Source organism: Coregonus clupeaformis, chromosome 20, assembly GCF_020615455.1.
Source record: "Coregonus clupeaformis isolate EN_2021a chromosome 20, ASM2061545v1, whole genome shotgun sequence".
NCBI classification, from domain to species: domain Eukaryota; kingdom Metazoa; phylum Chordata; class Actinopteri; order Salmoniformes; family Salmonidae; genus Coregonus; species Coregonus clupeaformis.
This window is the reverse complement of record NC_059211.1, coordinates 38,050,815-38,074,599: the sequence shown is the minus strand read 5'-3', so window position 1 is coordinate 38,074,599 and position 23,785 is coordinate 38,050,815. Positions and strand designations below refer to the sequence as shown.

General features: G+C 43.6%; 2 protein-coding genes across 5 annotated transcripts in view; one reads left to right on the top strand and one right to left on the bottom strand.

Moving 5' to 3' along the window:
* ralgps2 (Ral GEF with PH domain and SH3 binding motif 2) overlaps positions 1 to 23,785 on the top strand; it is a 149,997-nt gene that overhangs the window by 87,729 nt on the left and 38,483 nt on the right. The gene's annotated exons all lie outside the window — the stretch shown is intronic.
* The window catches only part of angptl1a (angiopoietin-like 1a), a 44,708-nt gene continuing 23,619 nt past the window's right edge, over positions 2,697 to 23,785 (bottom strand). The window contains exons 5-7 of the mRNA XM_041839205.2: positions 7,000 to 7,193; positions 4,218 to 4,488; positions 2,697 to 4,017 (exon numbers count right to left, since the gene is read on the bottom strand). Of these exons, the coding sequence (XP_041695139.1) occupies positions 3,830 to 4,017; positions 4,218 to 4,488; positions 7,000 to 7,193 (653 nt within the window). The 3' untranslated portion in view covers positions 2,697 to 3,829. The remainder of the gene's footprint in view (positions 4,018 to 4,217; positions 4,489 to 6,999; positions 7,194 to 23,785) is intronic.

Below are 23,785 nucleotides of genomic sequence, written 5' to 3'. Positions count from 1 at the left end.
CACCAAGATTGGCAAATTTGCCACTGGCGCCCTGTGCTCTTCACAGATGAAAGCAGGTTCACACTGAGCACATGTGACAGACGTGACAGAGTCTGGAGATGCCGTGGAGAATGTTCTGCTGCCTGCAATATCCTTCAGCATGACCGGTTTGGCGGTGGGTCAGTCATGGTGTGGGGTGGCATTTCTTTGGGGGGCCGCACAGCCCTCCAAGTGCTCGCCAGAGGTAGCCTGACTGCCATTAGGTACCGAGATGAGATCCTCAGACCCCTTGTGAGACCATATGCTGGTGCGGTTGGCCCTGGGTTCCTCCTAATGCAAGACAATGCTAGACCTCATGTGGCTGGAGTGTGTCAGCAGTTCCTGCAAGAGGAAGGCATTGATGCTATGGACTGGCCCGCCCGTTCCCCAGACCTGAATCCAATTGAGCACATCTGGGACATCATGTCTCGCTCCATCCAGCAACGCCACGTTGCACCACAGACTGTCCAGGAGTTGGCGGATGCTTTAGTCCAGGTCTGGGAGGAGATCCCTCAGGAGACCATCCGCCACCTCATCAGGAGCATGGCCAGGCGCACGTGGAGGCCACACACACACTACTGAGCCTCATTTTGACTTGTTTTAAGGACATTACATCAAAGTTGGATCAGCCTGTAGTGTGGTTTTCCACTTTAATTTTGAGGGTGACTCCAAATCCAGACCTCCATGGGTTGATAAATGTGATTTCCATTGATAATTTTTGTGTGATTTTGTTGTCAGCAATTTCAACTATGTAAAGAAAAAAGTATTTAATAAGATTATTTCATTCATTCAGATCTAGGATGTGTTATTTTAGTGTTCCCTTTATTTTTTTTGAGCAGTGTACATACGTAGCAGTACTCATGAGGGGCCTTTGCTCCATTTCAGTCCTAGTACTGGGAAAGGGATTTGGGAATGACTTCAGAGATATGATAGTCTGGGATATTAGAAGAGGAAATGGGAATGGGATATGGGAATTTAATAGTATGGGAATCTTTTGTTGAAGTGCTGAATTTGCTGTGACCCTGTTGTGGCTGCAGATCAGAACACAACATGACTCCAGCTGGACACACACATACACACACAGCCACATAGCAGACTTTCTGTACGGGGAGATGTGCGCACACACACTGGCTTGAGATTAACATTGTGGTCTGAGAAGCCCAGTCTGCCTGTTGACGTCAGTAGAGGTGTTGGTTGAATCCAATAAGGTGTGTTTGTGTGTAAAAGGACACTAGTGGGACACACATATTCAAAGCTTATTGAAATGAACCATACTTCCGCTTTACGCTACAGGCCATTATAGAATTGGCTGTTACAGAAGGGAGTGACTCATGTTCTGAGGCACAGATGGAGCCAGGGCCATTGATTGGCAAGGTGTGTGTGGTACATTGTGCTGCAGAAGGGTTGGAGCTGGGCTGTGGAGGAACCAACATAATGGAAATGTGAGGGCAAAGTGTCAGATGAGAGAACTATGCCAAGCTGCTAGCTAACTCTCCAGACCAACTCTTCAATTTCCCTCCTCTGTTTCCATGACCTACAGCCACAGTATAGGAGCCAGTACTACAGCTGCAGTGTGTGTGTGTGTGTGCACGTGTGTATTAGAGCCAGTACACCACAGCAGAAGATAACACTGCATGGATCTACTGTCCTGTACCCTAGATGCCTGACTTTTATATTGGCTACGGCCCGTGTGTGTGGACACGTTTTACTATACTTCACGAATAGTAAACCAACTAAAATTCAGAGAAGTGAGAACATTTAGCTGATCCTCACTTGTAAAAAGGCTATTTTAGGCTTAGGGGTTAGGTTAAGGGTTAGAATTAGGGTTAGGAATTAGGTTTAGGGGTTAAGGTTAGAGATGGGGTTAGGTTTAGGGTTAAGGGGAAATAGGATTTTGAATGGGAATCAATTGTTGGTCCCCAAAAAGTCTTCACAAGTAAGTGTGTGTATGTGTGTGTGTGTGTGTGTGTGTGTGTGTATTAGCTCATTGTCCCTGCGGTGTTAGCTGCAGTGTGTGTTGTGTGTAAAGACTGAAGGCTCCTTTGGGACCTGGGTCAGGAGAGAATCATAACTTCAGGACATATATCTTTGTAAAACTGGAAGCCTAGCATTTTACACGGAAAGAATGTCCCCCTCCTTCCTCCTGTCTTTTTTTCCCCCCCCCCTTACCCTTTTCTCTTCTGTGTCCTTGTCCCATTTGTCTTCCATCAAGCCACTATGTTCATGCCCTCTCTGTTGATCTATCCATTTATCTTTCATTTCCCCTCTACTTCAGAATCATCTTTCCCCATCTTCTCTTTCTCTCCCTCCATTTCTATGTCTTTGTAGCCCTGACTCCCAGCTCTCTTTCGCTCTCTCTGAACTACAGAAATGTGGTTCTGATTGTTCCTCCTCTCCTCCTCATGTTCTCTCTCCCCCTCGCTTCTCCTCCTCTACTCCCCTCGGCTGCATTCTTTCATTATGAAGTCCTCCAAAGAAGACTCATCACCCTCCATTTTTACTACCTCTCTGTTCCTTACAGCGGTGTAATCAAATGTAGAATGTATATGCCAGCCGTGACAGAGCAGACTTACTAGTTTGACTGACTGAACACCATGTTCACTTAATAATGTTTGCCATGGCGTGGTTGAATAAGAGACAGAGACCAGGTGTGAGTGAGGAGTCGTGAGAACAGAGGGTATTTACAAACGGTTTTATTTAGTATTGAGCTACATGGAAACTGATGGCAGAGCGTGGCAGGTATTTACCTCCATCAACTTGTCTGTGATGGGTGTGTTTTTGTGTGAGTGATTTTTCTTTTTTACTGGAATAAACAGAAAGGCCATACCAGGGCTAACTACAGCAGGGTGTGACTGTGACTATACTCATTATAAATATGTTGATAAATAACAGAAGGGAGAGATGGCAGGGAGAACATGGAGGAAACATTTGGCTTCAGAATCAAAGGTCTTAAATTAACTCTCGCAAATAAAACCAAATATATTTACATACCAAAGCGAGCTGGGCTGTTTCCACATCACAAAGCACATTGCTACAGTCCGTTTCCTCTCAGTGGGAACCCCGAAACAACAAGCCCAAACAAAGCAAAAGTGGGAGAGTTAAATGTACATGAAGACCGTCCCAAGTCCTGTAAGCCTGGGGGGGACATGCCTCTCAACCTGTGGAACGTTCTCATTCTGTTTTTAACTGATGACATCATAAGGAACTTCTTATTAAATCCTTAGTACGCTGTGAAGAAAGGCTTTCACTAGCAACAAACCCAGCTAGAGACAAGCCAAACAGAACGGCAAAATTAACTATTTATTTTCCAGTCAACATTTGTGAAATAAGCATCTGAAATTCCTAATGTAACCACCTTCATAGCGTACTGAAGTGTGACAAGGTGGAGGAGCATACAGAGTATAACATAGTGACTGTTGTAGAAGGCAGTGGCAGCTAGCTCTGTGTTCGAGTTCATACTCTCTGTCCACTGCTGTCTGGCACAGCACTATCATATGGCTGTCTAGCCATGCTAGAGAGGACGCAATAGGAGCACAGCTGAAACAATGGCAGAACGCTGTGTCATCTTCTGTTCAGAGAGGCTGAAGAAGAACCAGTGTTTCCATGAAGCAGTTGAATTTGGGATTTGGGCCTCGACAGTTGAAATCAGCTTCTCTGCTCCACTTAAAAATGTAAGAATGGAAAAGAACGTGAAGATGAAGGGTAGCTTGGTGGAGAAGTTGAGAGGCGTCACAGGGGGGTGGGAGGTTAGGGATTAGGATGGGTCAAAGGTCATAGCGTAGGTAGTTAGGGGGTGGAGCCTGCTCCAGGCTCAGTCAATAGGTCGTATCATTATGCGGACAGACTTGAGGGAGTATGATCCTCCTCCGTACTCAGCCCAGAAGATTCCATCCTGGAACTTACTGCGGTAAACCCCTCCGCTGTACCACACTCCATTCAGGTTGGTCTGACCACAGGCGTTGTACCACCAGCCTCCCTTATGGAAGTGGGCACAGTTACCTAGCGATGGGAGAGAAGGGGACTTAGTGGTACAGAATATTCTAGTGCTAGTTGTCACTTGAGCAGAGTTGGACCACAGTACAGAGTAGCTTGAGCAACAGTGTGCTTGGGAAACTAGTAGTGTAGCATAGCAATGTGTTGGTGTACTATTACATTGTTGTACTCATATTCTAGAATACACTGTTTCTCCCTAGTTTTACCTGAGAAAGCGTCCTTGTCCCTGTCCAGCGTGGTGAACATTTTCCCATTGTGGCTGCTGAGGGAGTCTCCAGCATTTCCCTGGTAGGTGCCCAGCCTCAGGCGGTAGCCCTCACTCTCAGACTCCAGGTGGAAGCTGCTGTACTCAGCATACACCTTCTTCCCCACCCAGTCCTCCAGCTCTACCAGCAGCCTGTAGTCCCCCTGCTTCCCGAGGTTATAGATGTTCTCCAGACCCAGCCAGTACTCACTGTCTATGTTCCCAAAGCCTTTCTGTAGGGGGAGACACACAGAGCAGGTTATATTATATATGCTTTCCAGGTTCCAAGGTTTTCTAGTAAACTGTTACAGATCTGTGAGGTGTGTGGTGATTGTGTGGTTTCCCACCTAAAGCGTTTAGAATGTTCCTGTCACCCACCAACTAGCCTAAACGGCAGCAGTTTTTCCAGTCAGGAGCAGAAGGAACCACACCTCTGTCTGCAGACAGTCGATACAGTCACGCTCCGAGGACAAAGAGATGGTAAATCAGAGGGTAGACTCCACTAATGTGATTTCTCGCCACATCGTGTTAAAGGAAGCCAAACCTTCAGAATCAATGGAACATGTTGAATCAGTTCTATGTTGGAGAAGGTAATGTGTCAAAGTTCTGCCTCTGCTTTCCCAGTCAAGGTGAATTAACTGGCTGTGGCAGGGGAGAAAGACTATGGGGGCTACACAGACACCACACACACATACAGTACCAGTCAATAGTTTGGACACACTTACTCATTCAAGGGTGTTTCTTTACTTTTACTATTTTCCACATTGTAGAATAATAGTGAAGACATCAAAACTATGAAATAACACACATGGAATCATGTAGTAACCAAAAAAGTGTATATATTTTATATTTGAGATTCTTCAAAGTAGCCACCGTTTGCCTTGATGACAGCTTTGCACACTTTAGGCATTCTCGCAACCAGCTTCACCTGGAATGCTTTTCCAACAGTCTTGAAGGAGTTCCCACATATGCTGAGCACTTGTTGGCTGCTTTTCCTTCACTCTGCGGTCCAACTCATCCCAAACCATCTCAATTGGGTTGAGGTTGGGTGATTGTGGAGGCCAGGTCATCTGATGCAGCACTCCATCACTCTCCTTCTTGGTCAAATAGCCCTTACACAGCCTGGAGGTGTGTTGGGTCATTGTCCTGTTGAAAAACAAATGATAGTCCCACTAAGCCCAAACCAGATGGGATGGCGTATCGCTGCAGAATGTTGTGGTAGCCATGCTGGTTAAGTGTGCCTTGAATTCTAAATAGATCACAGACAGTGTCACCAGCAAAGCACCCCCACACCATAACACCTCCTCCATGCTTCACGGTGGGTACCACACATGCGGAGATCATCCGTTCACCTACTCTGCGTCTCACAAAGACACGGCGGTTTGAACCAAAAATCTCCAATTTGGACTCATCAGACCAAAGGACAGATTTCCACCAGTCTAATGTCCATTGCTTGTGTTTCTTGGCCCAAGCAAGTCTCTTCTTATTATTGGTGTCCTTTAATAGTGGTTTCTTTGCAGCAATTCGACAATGAAGGCCTGATTCACGCAGTCTCCTCTGAACAGTTGATGTTGAGATGTCTGTTACTTGAACTCTGTGAAGCATTTATTTGGGCTGCAATTTCTGAGGCTGGTAACTCTAATGAACTTATCCTCTACAGCAGAGGTAACTCTGGGTCTTCCATTTCCAGTGGCGGTCCTCATGAGAGCCAGTTTTATCATAGCGCTTGATGGTTTTTGCGACTGCACTTGAAGAAACTTTCAAAGTTCTTGAAATGTTCCGTATTGACTGACCTTCATGTCTTAAAGTAATGATGGACTGTCGTTTCTCTTTGCTTATTTGAGCTGTTCTTGCCATAATATGGACTTAGCCTTATTTGGTAAAAGACCATCTTCTGTATACCACCCCTATCTTGTCACAACACAACTGATTGCCTCAAACGCATTAAGAAGGAAAGAAATTCCACAAATTAACTTTTAACAAGGCACACCTATTAATTGAAATGCATTCCAGGTGACTACCTCATGAAGCTGGTTGACAGAATGCCACGAGTGTGCAAAGCTGTCATCAAGGCAAAGGGTGGCTACTTTGAAGAATCTCAAATATAAAATATATTTTGATTTGTTGAACACTTTTTTTTGGTTACTACATGATTCCATATGTGTTATTTCATAGTTCTGATGTCTTCACTATTATTCTACAATGTAGAAAATAGTCAAAATAAAGAAAAACCTTGAATGAGTAGGTGTGTCCAAACTTTTGACTGGTACTGTACATATATACATAGTGTGTGAATGGCACTGTGTTGGGTCCAGAATCTCAGTGACGATACCGAGAGGATGGAGGGAGAGAGACAGAGAGGAGGGAAGGAGTCTGATTTCTTCTCCTGCCCATGGGGGCATTCTGGCTGTGTGTGTACTTGTGTTTGTGGTGTGTAGCTAATTGGCAGGGCCAGGGCTTTCTCCTGAGTGATGGAGTGTGTTAGCAGCCCAGAATGTGTTGGCGGAATGGGCTTGGTTATGTAACATCGGAGGGGAGATTAGGGGGACGTGGAGCCTCCTACATCAGCCCCTCCCTCCCTGTCCCTGCTGGGGTCACAGCTGATTGGAGGTCAGAGGGAGAGGGCTGGACTTTACAGGCCATGGGTTAGTGCCAATGGCTCAGTGGTTAACAATAGACAGACAGATGCAGATGCTTTTGTTCTCTCGGTGTGTGTCATTGTGTGATCGTCTACGCTACACTACCTTGTAGTTCTCCCAGTTCCTAAAGAAGTTGACCGATCCGTCCTTCCTCCTCTGTAGCACAGTCCAGCCTCCGTTGTCTAGGCCGTGTTCACACCAGGCCTGGATCAGCCTGTCACTACTCTCTGCCTTCAGCAGGTACATCCCACTGGTGCTGTGGCCCGCCTGGCGCACCTGGTAGCAGTCCTTAAACGGACCTGAGAGAGATGATGGAGAGAGGGGGAGGGAGAAGAAATGGGTCAGTGCCTGCGTCATCATGGCACCCTATTGGCAATCCTTTTGACCAGGGCCCAAAGCCAATGTCTTTACTCTGTTAGTCCTTCAGTGCTGCCTCTATGTCATAACATCCTCTTCACTAATCACCCTACCATACCATAACCTGCCTTAGGTGAACAAGATGTCTTCTTTCATCAGAGATGCAAAATACATCATGTAGTGTTCGCTGAGGGCGAGAATGAGGGGAGGGGGAAGAGGAAGAGGAGTGAGAGGAGAGGGGGGGAAGACGAGGGGGGAGCAAGAGGGGGCGTGAGAGAGAGATCACCAAGACCCCCTAGCTAATGGGGATGGATTTGATTGGTCAGGATGCTATAGCAGTCAGTGAACCCCTTTTCTTGCCCAGATCACCATACAGCCATACGTTACTACTACTACTACTACCACACACACACACACACACACACACACACACACACAGAGATCCCAACATTAGATCAGTACCTAGAGGCCCAGCTGTATCTTAACCCAGCTTGTTTCCCCTTCTCTCCCCTGAGTGAATGATGTGTATTGAGCAGCCATGAAGACAGGCTTTGTGATGGGGCCTCCGAGGCACAGAGAAGATGGTTTTCTCAGCTATTTGTGTACAGGGAGGACACAGGGCCACGGTAGGGCCTCATACACATACCTGAAACCCCACTGCACAGGGACATATTATTCCAGTAACCATACATCTTCATCTAGACTACTTCTCTCTTGAGAGGCTCTTTCTTTCTGTCTACAGCTCTCTTGGACTCTTTCTTTCATTCTCTCTCCCCCTCCCCCTCTCTCTCCCAAGTAAAAAACAGGGGAATATCTAATGTGACCCTAGTGGTTTGAGCAGGGGTTGGCCAGCCCGTCAGTGTGGTGCAGGTCTGTGTATTGAGGTGAACCAGCTATGTGTGGTCTGAGGGCTAAACCCTGAACAGGAACGGTTTCGGCCGGGCTCCACTCCCTCTGAGTGATTCGTAATAGATGATTGCGTTGCTTTTCCTCACACATCAGGACAAATTCATTGCTCCTCTCGCTTGTTGCTTTTGGGACCAAACAGTCCGTGTCCAGAACGAAAGGAGATGAGTAGATTTATTTGGCCTGAGTTTCAGAGCGGAGAAGCTCTGTGATATGTATGATCAGGATTGTGTCGGGGCACAGATCTGGGGAAGGGTACCAAAACATTTCTGCAGCATTGAATGTCCCCAAGAACACAGTGGCCTCGATAATTCTTAAATGGAAGAAGTTTGGAACCACCAAGAATCTTCCTAGAGCTGGCCGCCCGGCCAAACTGAGCAATCGGGGGAGAAGGGCCTTGGTCAGGGAGCTGACCAAGAACCCAATGGTCTCTCTGACAGAGCTCCAGAGTTCCTCTGTGGAGATGGGTAACCATCACTGCAACACTCCACCAATCAGGCATTTTATGGTGGACTGGCCAGACAGAAGCCACTCCTCAGTAAAAGGCACGACAGCCCGCTTGGAGTTTGTCAAAAGGCACCTAAAGGACTCTCAGACCATGAGAAACAAGATTCTCTGGTCTGATGAAACCAAGATTGAACACTTGGGCATGAATCTGCAGAGAAGAATGGGAGAAACTCCCCAAATACAGTTGAAGTCGGAAGATTACATACACCTTAGCCAAATACATTTTAACTCAGTTTCTCACAATTCCTGACATTTAATCCTAGTATAAATTCCCTGTTTTAGGTCAGTTATGATCACCACTTTATTTTAAGAATGTGAAATGTCAGAATAATAGTAGAGAGAATGATTTATTTCATATTTTATTTCTTTCATCACATTCCCAGTGGGTCAGAAGTTTACATACACTCAATTAGTATTTGGTAGCATTGCCTTTAAATTGTTTAACTTGGGTAAAATGTTTCGGGTAGTCTTCCACAAGCTTCCCACAATAAGTTCTCCTGACAGAGCTGGTGTAACTGAGTCAGGTTTGTAGGCCTCCTTGCTCACACACGCTTTTTGAGTTCTGCCCACACATTTTCTATAGGATTGAGGTCAGGGCTTTGTGATGGCCACTCCAATACCTTGACTGTTATCCTTAAACCATTTTGCCACAACTTTGGAAGTATGCTTGGTGTCATTGTCCATTTGGAAGACCCATTTGTGACCAAGCTTTAACTTTCTGACTGATGTCTTGAGATGTTGCTTCAATATATCCCCATCATTTTCCTTCCTCATGATGCCATCTATTTTGTGAAGTGCACCAGTCCCTCCTGCAGCAAAGCACCCCCACAGCATGATGCTGCCACCCCCGTGCTTCATAGTTGGGATGGTGTTCTTCGGCTTGCAAGCAACCCCCTTTTTCCTCCAAACATAACGTTGGTCATTATGGCAAAACAGTTATATTGTTGTTTCATCAGACCAGAGGACATTTCTCCAAAAAGTACGATCTTTGTCCCCATGTGCAGTTGCATACCGTAGTCTGGCTTTTCTATGGCGGTTTTGGAGCAGTGGCTTCTTCCTTGCTGAGCGGCCTTTCAGGTTATGTCGATATAGGACTCGTTTTACTGTGGATATAGATACTTTTGTACCTGTTTCCTCCAGCATCTTCACAAGGTCCTTTGCTGTTGTTCTGGGATTGATTTGCACTTTTCGCACCAAGGTAAGTTAATCTCTAGGAGACAGAACGCGCGTCCTTCCTGAGCGGTATGACGGCTGCGTGGTCCCATGGTGTTTATACTTGCATACTATTGTTTGTACAGATGAACGTGGTACCTTCAGGCATTTGGAAATTGCTCCCAAGGATGAACCAGACTTGTGGAGGTCTACCATTTTTTTTCTGTGGTCTTGGCTGATTTCCTTTTATTTCCCCATGATGTCAAGCATAGAGGCACTGAGTTTGAAGGTAGGCTTTGAAATACATCCACAGGTACACCTCCAGTTGACTGAAATTATGTCAATTAGCCTATCAGAAGCTTCTAAAGCCATGACATCATTTTCTGGAATTTTCCAAGCTGTTTAAAGGCACAGTCAACTTAGTGTATGTAAACTTCTGACCCGCTGGAATTGTGATACAGTGAATTCTAAGTGAAATAATCTGTCAAACAATTGTTGGAAAAATGACTTGTCATGCACAAAGTAGATGTCCTGCCAAAACTATAGTTTGTTAACAAGACATTTGTGGAGTGGTTGAAAAACAAGTTTTAATGACTCCACCTAAGTGTATGTAAACTTCCGACTTCAACTGTACATGTGCCAAGCTTGTAGCATCATACCTAAGAAGACTTGAGGCTGTAATCGCTGCCAAAGGTGCTTTAACAAAGTACTGAGTAAAGGTTCTGAATACTTACGTAAATGTGATATTTCAGTTTTAGATTTTTAATACATTTTAAACATTTCTAAAAACCAGTTTTTGCTGTGTCGTTATGGGATATTGTGTGTAGACTGATGAGGGGAAAAAACAATGTAATCCATTTAGAATAAGGCTGTAACGTAACAAAATGTTGAAAAAGTCAAGGGGTCTGAATACTTTCCGAATGCACTGTATAAGATACAGTATCAATCAATCAATCATTCATTCGTTCATGCCATCACACAGCATACGAGTCATTCATGCTTTGAAATGCAATCAAGCGTTTTAGTTTTAAAGTAAATAACAAAGGGAGCTTTGAATTATTAGCCTAAACAATAAATAAACTGCAATTCACAAATGCATGCAACTGTGTTTAGTCTGCAGTAATAAAGGCTTTATCTTTTTATTTTGTTAGAAAATACTCTGGTACACTAATTTATTTGGTGTTTACACTGTTCCAAATGGTAAGAAAAAAAATATTATATTGTAATCTAACTGTTTGGCTTGGCACACATAATACTCACACAACGCTTGCTCCTATACCCTACTTTTTCTTGATCTCCAGCAGTTTCCACAACTAAGTCAAAAATCTTCCACAGATCTGACTTTCCCTCCTGAGCAACCAGTAAACATTCACCTGTTTAGAGTTTCTTTTTCACGTCCTCATCCATTTTTCTGTCGACATTACTGTGTTCTGAGTTTGTTATAACCAATTTATTGTTGTGATTATGATAGGCTATAAGTCAGGCCCTATTGTTCACATGCATGCGACGCGTAAATGTTTCACGTAAAAAGATCAAGGGTTGAGGCAATAGGGAATGTTTTTCCTAAACAAATTAGGGATTTTGGTAACAGAACTTTTCAGAAACAAGAAAGAAACTAAATGGCTGAAATTGTTGCAGCTAAAGCACGGACAGCGCAATAAACACTTGCTGTGCTGTGGTACCTTTTTGCTGCAGTAGGGAGTAGAGCGAGACGACGTGCGCCAGTCATACAGGCACTTTTTTAACAGTGTGACCATTGTGATTTGTGTGTCTTAATTATTTTATCAAACATTGTGCTTAAAGCATCAAACAAGCTCAGTGCATATGTAGTTGGTTTTATTCAAACACCTAGGGTGTGTCTGTGTATATACAGTGCCTTCGGAAAGTATTCAGACCCCTTGACTTTATCCACATTTTGTTAGGTTACAGCCTTATTCTAAAATGGATTAAATTGTTTTTTCCCCTCATCAATCTACACACTACCCCATAATGACAAAGCAAAAACAGGTTTTTAGACATTTTTATATAAGTAATCAGACCCTTTACTCATTTGAAGCACCTTTTGGTAGCGATTACAGCCTCAAGTTTTCTTGGGTATGACGTTACAAGCTCTGCAGATCCCCTCAAGCTCTGTCAGGTTGGATGGGGAGCGTTGCTGCACAGCTATTTTAAGGTCTCTCCAGAGATGTTAGATCGGATTGAAGTCCGGACTCTGGCTGGGCCACTCACGGACATTCAGAGACGTGTCCCGAAGCCTCTCCTGCGTTGTCTTGGCTGTGTGCTTAGGGTCGTTGTCCTATTGGAAGGTGAACAGTCGCCCCAGTCTGAGGTCCTGAGCGCTCTGTAGCAAGTTTTCATCAAGGATCTCTCTGTACTTTGCTCCATTAATCTTTGCCTCGATCCTGACTAGTCTCCCAGTCCCTGCCACTGAAAAACATCCCCACAGCATGATGCTGACACCACCATGCTTCATCGTAGGGATGGTGCCAGGTTTCCTCCAGACGTGACACTTGGCATTCAGGCCAAAGAGTTCAATCTTGGTTTCATCAGAGAATCTTGTTTCTCATGGTCTGAGAGTCCTTTAAGTGCCTTTTGGCAAACTCCAAGTGGGCTGTCGTGCCTTTTACTGAGGAATGGCTTCAGTCTGGCCACTCTACCATAAAGGTCTGATTTGGTGGAGTGCTGCAGAGATTGTTGTCCTTCTGGAAGGTTCCCCCATCTCCACAGAGGAACTCTGGAGCTCTGTCAGAGTGACCATCGGGTTATTGGTCACCTCCCTGACCAAGGCCCTTCTCCCCTGATTGCTCAGTTTGGCCAGGCAGCCAGCTGTAGGAAGAGTCTAGGTTGTTCCAAACTTCTTCCATTTAAGAATGATGGAGGCCACTGTGTTCTTGGGGACCGCAATGCTGCAGACATTTTTCGGTACCCTTCCCCAGATCTGTGCCTCGACACAATCCTGTCTTGGACCTCTACGGACAATTCCTTCAACCTTATGGCTTGGTTTTTGCTCTGACATGCGCTGTCAACTGTAGGACCTTTTTATAGACAGGTGGGTGCCTTTCCAAATCATGTGCAATCAATTGAATTTACACAGGTGGAGTCCAATCAAGTTGTATTTCTGACCATAATAAGTATATAGGTTATAGGTTGAGAGCTTTTGTGAAAGAGCACAGTTAGAAAGATATGGCATGTAGAAGCAAACCGGATGGACATCATGAAAATGATCGGAGAGGTTGAGGGTAGATGAAGTTCAGGAGTAAAAACAAACAAAATAGAATTATTGTAAAATTGACTGTCCATAAATTGTATATAGTATATATAAGCTGGAAGTAGAGGCCTAAGCATTGTTGTTCACTAGTTTACTCTAATTAGGGAATGGGGTGGTGGGGTTGGAAAGTAATAAAGGGAAATATTTTTTATTTTTTTTAAGGAAGTGTGTGTGTGTGTGTGTGTGTGTGTGTGTGTGTGTGTGTGTATATATATATATATATATATATATATATATATATATATATATATATATATATATATATATACAGACAGACAGACGAAAAAAGTATTTGATCCCCTGCTGATTTTGTACGTTTGCCCACTGACAAAGACATGATCAGTCTATCATTTTAATGGTAGGTTTATTTGAACAGTGAGAGACAGAATAACAACAAAAAAATCCAGAAAAACACATGTCAAAAATGTTATAAATTGATTTGCATTTTAATGAGGGAAATAAGTATTTGAACCCTCTGCAAAACATGACGTAGTACTTGGTGGCAAAACCCTTGTTGGCAATCACAGAGGTCAGACGTTTCTTGTAGTTGGCCACCAGGTTTGCACACATCTCAGGAGGGATTTTGTCCCACTCCTCTTTGCAGATCTTCTCCAAGTCATTAAGGTTTCGAGCCTGACGTTTGGCAACTCGAACATTCAGCTCCCTCCACAGATTTTCTATGGGATTAAGGTCTGGAGACTGGCTAGGCCACTCCAGGACCTTAATGTGCTTCTTCTTGAGCCACTCCTTTGTTGCCTTGGCCGTGTGTTTTGGGTCATTGTCATGCTGGAATACCCATCCACGACCCATTTTCAATGCCCTGGCTGAGGGAAGGAGGTTCTCACCCAAGATTTGATGGTGCAGTGAGATTAGTAGAAGAACAACATCTAGTAAAGATGAGGTCAAGCGTATTGCCTGCCTTGTGAGTAGGGGGGGACGGTGAGAGGGTGAGGTCAAAAGAGGAGAGGAGTGGAAAGGAGGCAGAGAGAAATGAGTCAAAGTTAGACGTAGGGAGGTTGAAGTCACCCAGAACTGTGAGGAGTGAGCCATCCTCAGGAAAGGAACTTATCAAGGCGTCAAACTCATTGATGAACTCTCCAAGGGAACCTGGAGGGCGATAAATGACAAGGATGTTAAGCTTGAATGGGCTAGTGACTGTGACAGCATGGAATTCAAATGAGGAGATGGACAGATGGGTCAGGGGAAAAAGAGAGAATGTGCACTTGGGAGAGATGAGGATTCCTGTGCCACCACCCCGCTGACCAGATGCTCTCGGGGTATGCGAGAACACATGGTCAGACGAGGAGAGAGCAGTAGGAGTAGCAGTGTTTTCAGTGGTAATCCATGTTTCCGTCAGCGCCAAGAAGTTGAGGGACTGAATCATTCAGATGTTCATTGGCAAACTTCAGACGGGCCTGTATATGTGCTTTCTTGAGCAGGGGGACATTGCGGGTGCTGCAGGATTTCAGTCCTTCACGGCGTAGTGTGTTACCAATTGTTTTCTTGGTGACTATGGTCCCAGCTGCATTGAGATCATTGACAAGATCCTCCCATGTAGTTCTGGGCTGATTCCTCACCGTTCTCATGATCATTGCAACTCCACGAGGTGAGATCTTGCATGGAGCCCCAGGCCGAGGGAGATTGACAGTTCTTTTGTGTTTCTTCCATTTGTGAATAATCGCACCAACTCTTGTCACCTTCTCACCAAGCTGCTTGGCGATGGTCTTGTAGCCCATTCCAGCCTTGTGTAGGTCTACAATATTGTCCCTGACATCCTTGGAGAGCTCTTTGGTCTTGGCCATGGTGGAGAGTTTGGAATCTGATTGATTGATTGCTTCTGTGGACAGGTGTCTTTTATACAGGTAACAAGCTGAGATTAGGAGCACTCCCTTTAAGAGTGTGCTCCTAATCTCAGCTCGTTACCTGTATAAAAGACACCTGGGAGCCAGAAATCTTTCTGATTTGAGAGGGGGTCAAATACTTATTTCCCTCATTAAAATGCAAATCAATTTATAACATTTTTGACATGTGTTTTTCTGTTTTTTTTGTTGTTATTCTGTCTCTCACTGTTCAAATAAACCTACCATTAAAATTATAGACTGATCATTTATTTGTCAGTGGGCAAATGTACAAAATCAGCAGGGGATCAAATACTTTTTTCCCTCACTATATATATATTTATATATATATATATATATATATATATATATATATGCGAGAGAAAAAAAACATATGGGGGATTGGAAGTGATGCAGACAATTACATTGATGGAAGTTGCAATATTAAAGCTGATCTACCCCCTAAAAAAAAAATCTGATTGGTCTGCGCTCAGCAGCTCAAGCTTATTTGATTGAGTAAAAAAAAGTAGATAAGCTTTAATATTGCAGATAGATTGTGGCTTCCATCAATGTAATTGTCTGCATAATTTCCAATCTCCCATATATATACAGTACCAGTCAAAAGTTTGGACACCTACTCATTCAAGGGTTTTTCTTTTTTTTCACTATTTTCTACATTGTAGGATAATAGTGAAGACATCAAAACTATGAAATAACATAAATGGAATCATGTAGTAACCAAAAGAGTGTGAAACAAATCAAAATATATTTTAGATTCTTCAAAGTAGCCACATATGCTGAGCACTTGTTGGCTGCTTTTCCTTCACTCTGCTGTCCAACTCATCCCAAACCATCTCAATTGGGTTGAGGTCAGGTGATTGTGGAGGCCAGGTCATCTGATGCAGCACTCCATCACTCTCCTTCTTGGTCAAATAGCCCTTACACAGCCTGGAGGTGTGTTGGGTCATTGTCCTGTTGAAAAACAAATGATAGTCCCACTAAGCCCAAACCAGATGGGATGGCGTATCGCTGCAGAATGCTGTGGTAGCCATGCTGGTTAAGTTGCCTTGAATTATAAATAAATCATTGACAGTGTCACCAGCAAAGCACCATCACACCACCTCCTCCATGCTTCACGGTGGGTACCACACATGCGGAGATCATCCGTTCACCTACTCTGCGTCTCAAAAAGACACGGCGGTTGGATACAAAAATCTCAAATTTGGACTCATCAGACCAAAGGACAGATTTCCGCCTGTCTAATGTCCATTGCTCGTGTTTCTTGGCCCAAGCAAGTCTCTTCTTATTATTGGTGTCCTTTTAGTAGTGGTTTCTTTGCAGCATTTCCACCATGAAGGCCTGATTCACGCCTCTCCTCTGTACAGTTGATGTTGAGATGTCTGTTACTTGAACTCTGTGAAGCATTTAATTGGGCTGCAATTTCTTTAATGGTGGACTGTAATTGCCATAATATGGACTTGGTCTTTTACCAAATAGGGCTATCTTCTGTATACTAACCCTATCTTGTCACAACACAACTGATTGGCTCAAACGCATTAAGAAGGAAATACATTCCAAAAATTACTTTTAACAAGGCACACCTGTTAATTGAAATGCATTCCAGGTGACTACCTCATGAAGCTGGTTGAGAGAATGCCAAGTGTGCAAAGCTGTCACCAAGGCAAAGGGTGGCTACTTTTGAAGAATTTGTTTACCAGTTTTTGGGGTTACTACATGATTCCAAATGTGTTATTTCATATTTTTTATGTAGATAATAGTAAAAAATTAAGAAAAACCCTTGAGTAGGTCTGTCAACTTTTGACTGGTACTGGTGTGGGGAGTGGGGAGAACAAGTATTTGATACACTGCCGGTTTTGCAGGTTTTCTTACTTACAAAGCATGTAGAGGTCTGTCATTTTTATCATAGGTACACTTCAACTGTGAGAGATGGAATCTAAAACAAAAATCTAGAAAATCACATTGTATGATTTTTAAGTAATTAATTTGCATTTTATTGCATGACATAAGTATTTGATCACCTACCAACCAGTAAGAATTCCGGCTCTCACAGACCTGTTAGTTTTTCTTTAAGAAGCCCTCCTGTTCTCCACTCATTACCTGTATTAACTGCACCTGTTTGAACTCGTTACCAGTATAAAAGACACCTGTCCACACACTCAATCAAACAGACTCCAACCTCTCCACAATGGCCAAGACCAGAGAGCTGTGTAAGGACATCAGGGATAAAATTGTAGACCTGCACAAGGCTGGGATGGGCTACAGGACAATAGGCAAGCAGCTTGGTGAGAAGGCAACAACTGTTGGTGCAATTATTAGAAAATGGAAGAAGTTCAAGATGACGGTCAATCACCCTCGGTCTGGGGCTCCATGCAAGATCTCACCTCGTGGGGCATCAATGATCATGAGGAAGGTAGGGGATCAGCCCAGAACTACATGGCAGGACCTGGTCAATGACCTGAAGAGAGCTGGGACCACAGTCTCAAAGAAAACCATTAGTAACACACTACGCCGTCATGGATTAAAATCCTGCAGCGCACGCAAGGTCCCCCTACTCAAGCCAGATCATGTCCAGGCCCGTCTGAAGTTTGCCAATGACCATCTGGATGATCCAGAGGAGGAATGGGAGAAGGTCATGTGGTCTGATGAGACAAAAATAGAGCTTTTTGGTCTAAACTCCACTCGCCGTGTTTGGAGGAAGAAGAAGGATGAGTACAACCCCACGAACACCATCCCAACCATGAAGCATGGAGGTGGAAACATCAGTCTTTGGGGGTGCTTTTCTGCAAAGGGGACAGGACGACTGCACCGTATTGAGGGGAGGATGGATGGGGCCTTGTATCGCGAGATCTTGGCCAACAACCTCCTTCCCTCAGTAAGAGCATTGAAGATGGGTCGTGGCTGGGTCTTCCAGCATGACAACGACCCGAAACACACAGCCAGGGCAACTAAGGAGTGGCTCCGTAAGAAGAATCTCAAGGTCCTGGAGTGGCCTAGCCAGTCTCCAGACCTGAACCCAATAGAAAATCTTTGGAGGGAGCTGAAAGTCCGTATTGCCCAGCGACAGCCCCAAAACCTGAAGGATCTGGAGAAGGTCTGTATGGAGGAGTGGGCCAAAATCCCTGCTGCAGTGTGTGCAAACCTGGTCAAGACCTACAGGAAATGTATGATCTCTGTAATTGCAAACAAAGGTTTCTGTACCAAATATTAAAAGTTCTGCTTTTCTGATGTATCAAATACTTATGTCATGCAATAAAATGCAAATTAATTACTTAAAAATCATACAATGTGATTTTCTGTATTTTCACAGTTGAAGTGTACCTATGATAAAAATTACAGACCTCTACATGCTTTGTAAGTAGGAAAACCTGCAAAATCGGCAGTGTATCAAATACTTGTTCTCCCCACTGTATCTGAAAGCCCTTGCTCATTATTCTAGTAAGTGACAGTGGCACTAAGTTCATTGTCAGCCATCTGTTTGTTTAAACCCACTCTGCGGTCTTCAAACCTCCACGGTCAAATCTCCAGTCATAATATAATGCTCTTCCCAATCTTTCAGAGGCATTTCCAAGAAGCATTATGACCCTGCAAATTGGTTTTATGCTGAAAATGATCTTGCTCACATGGGAGATGTTGTGTTTTTGTGGGCGCTAGTCAAGAGATAGTTGAGTTGGATAAGGAGAGGGTCTCTCAGCTTTCTGCAGCTGGTCTCTGGTTTACTGCTTCTGGCTTACTGTAATCTAGGCCTGGCCCACCAGATGGGTTTGATTGAGTAGGGATAGAATACAGTGCATAGTCTACACACCCCTTGCACAGTCTTCAAATGTTTTCTCTACAGATCTACACAACCTACTCAACATTTTAAAAGTGAAAGAAAGTTATAGAAAATTGTCCAAATAAATAAAAAAAACTGGTGGATAAAGTACCCAATTGTCATAAACTCAGCAAAAAAAGAAACGTCCCTTTTTCAGGACCCTGTCTTTCAAAGATAATTAGTAGAAATCCAAATAACTTCACAGATCTTCATTGTAAAGGGTTTAAACACTGTTTCCCATGCTTGTTCAATTAATCATAAACAATTAATGAACATGCACTTGTGGAACTGTCATTAAGACACTGACAGCTTACAGACGGTAGGCAATTAAGGTCACAGTTATGAAAATTTAGGACACTAAAGAGGCCTTTCTACTGACTCTGAAAAACACCAAAATAAAGATGCCCAGGGTCCCTGCTCATCTGCGTGAACTTGCTTTAGGCATGCTGTAAGGAGGCATGAGGACAGCAGATGTGGCCAGGGAAATAAATTGCAATGTCCGTACTGTGAGGCGCATAAGACAGCGCTACAGGGAGACAGGATGGACAGCTGATCGTCCTCGCAGTGGCAGACCACGTATAACAACACCTGCACTGGATCGGTACATCCAAACATCACACCTGCGGGACAGGTACAGGATGGCAACAACTGCCCGAGTTACACCAGGAACGCACAATCCCTCCATCAGTGCTCAGACTGTCCACAATAGGCTGAGAGAGGCTGGACTGAGGGCTTGTAGGCCTGTTGTAAGGCAGGTCCTCACCGGCAACGTCGTCACATATGGGCACAAACCCACCGTCACTGGACCAGACACGACTGGCAAAAAGTGCTCTTCACTGAAGAGTCGCGGTTTTGTCTCACCAGGGGTGATGGTCGGATTCGCATTTATCGTCGAAGGAATGAGCGTTACACCAAGGCCTGTACTCTGGAGCGGGATCGAGGTGGAGGGTCCGTCATGGTCTGGGGCGGTGTGTCACAGCATCATCAGACTGAGCTTGTTGTCATTGCAGGCAATCTCAACGCTGTGCGTTACAGGGAAGGCATCCTCCTCCCTCATGTGGTACCCTTCCTGCAGGCTCATCCTGACATGACCCTCCAGCATGACAATGCCATCAGCCATGCTGCTCGTTCTGTGCGTGATTTCCTGCAAGACAGTAATGTCAGTGTTCTGCCATGGCCAGCGAAGAGCCCGGATCTCAATCCCATTGAGCACCTCTGGGACCTGTTGGATCGGAGGGTGAGGGCTAGGGCCATTCCCCCCAGAAATGTCCTGGAACTTGCAGGTGCCTTGGTGGAAGAGTGGGATAACATCTCACAGCAAGAACAGGCAAATCTGGTGTAGTCCATGAGGAGGAGATGCACTGCAGTACTTAATGCAGCTGGTGGCCACACCAGATACTGACTGTTACTTTTGATTTTGACCGCCCCCCCTTTGTTCAGGGACACATTATTCCATATCTGTTAGTCACATGTCTGTGGAACTTGTTCAGTTTATGTCTCAGTTGTGGAATCTTATGTTCATACAAATTTTTACACATGTTAAGTTTGCTAAAAATAAACGCAGTTGGCAGTGAGAGGACGTTTCTTTTTTTGCTGAGTTTACTTGAGTAAAAGTAAAGATACCTTAATAGAAAATGACTCAAGTAAATGTGAAAGTCACCCAGTAAAATACTACTTGAGTAAAAATATTTGGTTTTAAATATACTTAAGTATCAAAAGTTAATGTAATTACTAAAATATACTTAAGTATCAAAAGTATTTTTTTTAAAAATGATTTCACATTCCTCATGTTAAGCAATGCAGGCGGCACGATTTTCTTGTTTAAAAAATTGATGGATAACCAGGGGCACACTCCAACTCTCAGACATAATTTAAAAACAAAGTATTTGTGTTTAGTGAGTCCGCCAGATCATAGGCAGTAGGGATGAATAGGGACGTTCTCTTGATTAGGGTGTGAATTGGACCATTTTCCTGTCCTGCTAAGCATTCAAAATGTAACATACTTTTTGCTGAGGGAAAATGTATGGAGTAAAAAGTACATTGCTTTCTTTAGGAATGTAGTGGAGTAAAAGTTGTCAAAAATATAAATAGTAAAGTACAAATACCCCCCAAAAACGACTTAAGTAGTACTTAAAATTATTTTTGCTTAAGTACTTTACACCACTGTAAAAAAACAACAACAGACTATCTTGATTGCGTATGTCTTCACACCCCAGAGTTAATACTTAGTGGAAGGACCTTTTATAGCCGTGAATAATTTTGAATCATATTATACCAAGTTTGGACAACTCTTAGGGTAACGTATAATATCCATTTGTTTTTGTCCAAATTGCTCAAGCTCAGTAAATTTGGTTGGGAATCATTGATGGATAGCAATATTCAAATCTTGGCTCTGATTTTGAGACTAGACCACTCAGGAACATTCAACACTTCTTGGAAAGCCATTTTTGTGTGTCTTTGGCATTAAAATGTGTGTAATTGTCTCAATGAAAAATAGGTTTTCAGAAGTCTGAGGCGGGTTTTCCTTTTACTTTTTACATGTGCTTTACTCCTTTCATATTTATTTAGATCCTGACAAACTCCCCAGTCCCTGCCAATGACGAGGATACCCATAACATGATGCTGCCACCACAAACAGACATTTGTAGGCAGCTTAACTTACCCTGTCCCATGGCTCAACTTGGCACAACTTACCCCGGGTATGGGGTAAGTTGTGCCAAGAGACCACTTATTTTGGATAAAATATGTTTTCAAAACTGCAATGTTTACATGAATTCTGACTATTTCCAGAGATACACAACATCCTGAAATATATGTAGATACAGTTGAAGTCGGAAGTTTACATACACTTAGGTTGGAGTCAATAAAACTCGTTTTTCAACCACTCCACAAATGTATTGTTAACAAACTATAGTTTTGGCAAGTCGGTTAGGACATCTACTTTGTGCATGACACAAGTAATTTTTCCAACAATTGTTTACAGACAGATTATTTCACTTAGAATTCACTGTATCACAATTCCAGTGGGTCAGAAGTTTACATACACTAAGTTGACTGTGCCTTTAAACAGCTTGGAAAATTCCAGAAAATGATGTCATTGACATCATTTGAGTCAATTGGAGGTGTACCTGTGGATTTATTTCAAGGCCTACCTTCAAACTCAGTGCCTCTTTGCTTGACCTCATGTGAAAATCAAAGGAAATCAGCCAAGACCTCAGAAAAAAAATGGTAGACCTCAATAAGTCTGGTTAATCCTTGGGAGCAATTTCCAAACGCCTGAATGTACCACGTTCATCTTTACAAACAATAGTACACAAGTATAAACACCATGGGACCACGCAGCCGTCAGGAAGGAGACGCGTTCTGTCTCCTAGAGATGAACGTACTTTGGTGCGAAAAGTGCAAATCAATCCCAGAACAACAGCAAAGGACCTTGTGAAGATGCTGGAGGAAACGGGTACAAAAGTATCTATATCCACAGTAAAACGAGTCCTATATTGACATAACCTGAAAGGCCGCTCAGCAAGGAAGAAGCCGCTGCTCCAAAACCGCCATAAAAAAGCCAGACTACGGTTTGCAACTGCACATGGTGACAAAGATCGTACTTTTTGGAGAAATGTCCTCTGGACTGATGAAACAACAATAGAACTGTTTGTCCATAATGACCATCGTTATGTTTGGAGGAAAAAGGGGGCTGCTTGCAAGCCAAAGAACACCATCCCAACCGTGAAGCACGGGGGTGGCAGCATCATGCTGTGGGGGTGCTTTGCTGCAGGAGGGACTGGTGCACTTCACAAAATAGATGGCATCATGAGGAAGGAAAATGATGGGGATATATTGAAGCAACATCTCAAGACATCAGTCAGGAAGTTAAAGCTTGGTCGCAATGACCCCAAGCATACTTCCAAAGTTGTGGCAAAATGGCTTAAGGACAACAAAGTCAAGGTATTTGAGTGGCCATCACAAATCCCTGACCTCAATCCTATAGAAAATTTGTGGGCAGAACTGAAAAAGCGTGTGCGAGCAAGGAGGCCTACAAACCTGACTCAGTTACACCAGCACTGTCAGGAGGAATGGGCCGAAATTCACCCAACTTATTGTGGGAAGCTTGTGGAAGGCTACCCGAAACGTTTGACCCAAGTTAAACAATTTAAAGGCAATGCTACTAAATATTAATTGAGTGTATGTAAACTTCTGACCCACTGGGAATGTGATGAAAGAAATAAAAGCTGAAATAAATAATTCTCCCTACTATTATTCTGACATTTCACATTCTTAAAATAAAGTGGTGATCCTAACTGACCTAAGACAGGGAATTTTTACTAGTGAAAAACTGAGTTTAAATGTATTTGGCTAAGGTGTATGTAAACTTCCGACTTCAACTGTAGCTCTGTTAGAAAGAATACTATGTCAAATCAAATTTTAATTGTCACATGCGCCGAATACAACAGGTATAGTGGACTTTACTATGAAATGGTTACTTACAAGCCCTTTCCCAACAACGCAGAGTTAAAAAGTAAGAACAATTAGCACAAAAAAAGGAAATAGTAACACAATAAAACAACAATAACGAGGCTATATACAAGGTGTACCATTACCGAGTCAATGTGCATGTAGAAAGGGGTAAAAGTGACTAGCCAGTCAGGATAGACAAACAGAGTAGCATCAGCGTATGTGAAGTGTCTGTGTGAGTGTGTGGCATCAATATGCATGTGTTTTGTGTGTGTGTGTGTGTGAGAGCGTATGTAGTGTGTATATGTGTGTGTTGGCGTGTCAGTGTAGTATGTGCGTGGGTAGAGTCCGGAGAGTGTGCATAGAGCCAGTGCAAGAGAGTCAGTGCAAAAAAAGGGTGTCAATGCAAATAGTCCAGGTAGCCATTTGATTAACTCTTCAGCAGTCTTTTGGTCCCAGACTTGGCGCTCCGGTACCGCTTGCCGTGCAGTAGCAGCGCGAACAGTCTATGACTTGGGTGGCTGTAGTCTTTTTGACAATTTTAAGGACCTTCCTCTGATACCGCCTGGAATAGAGGTC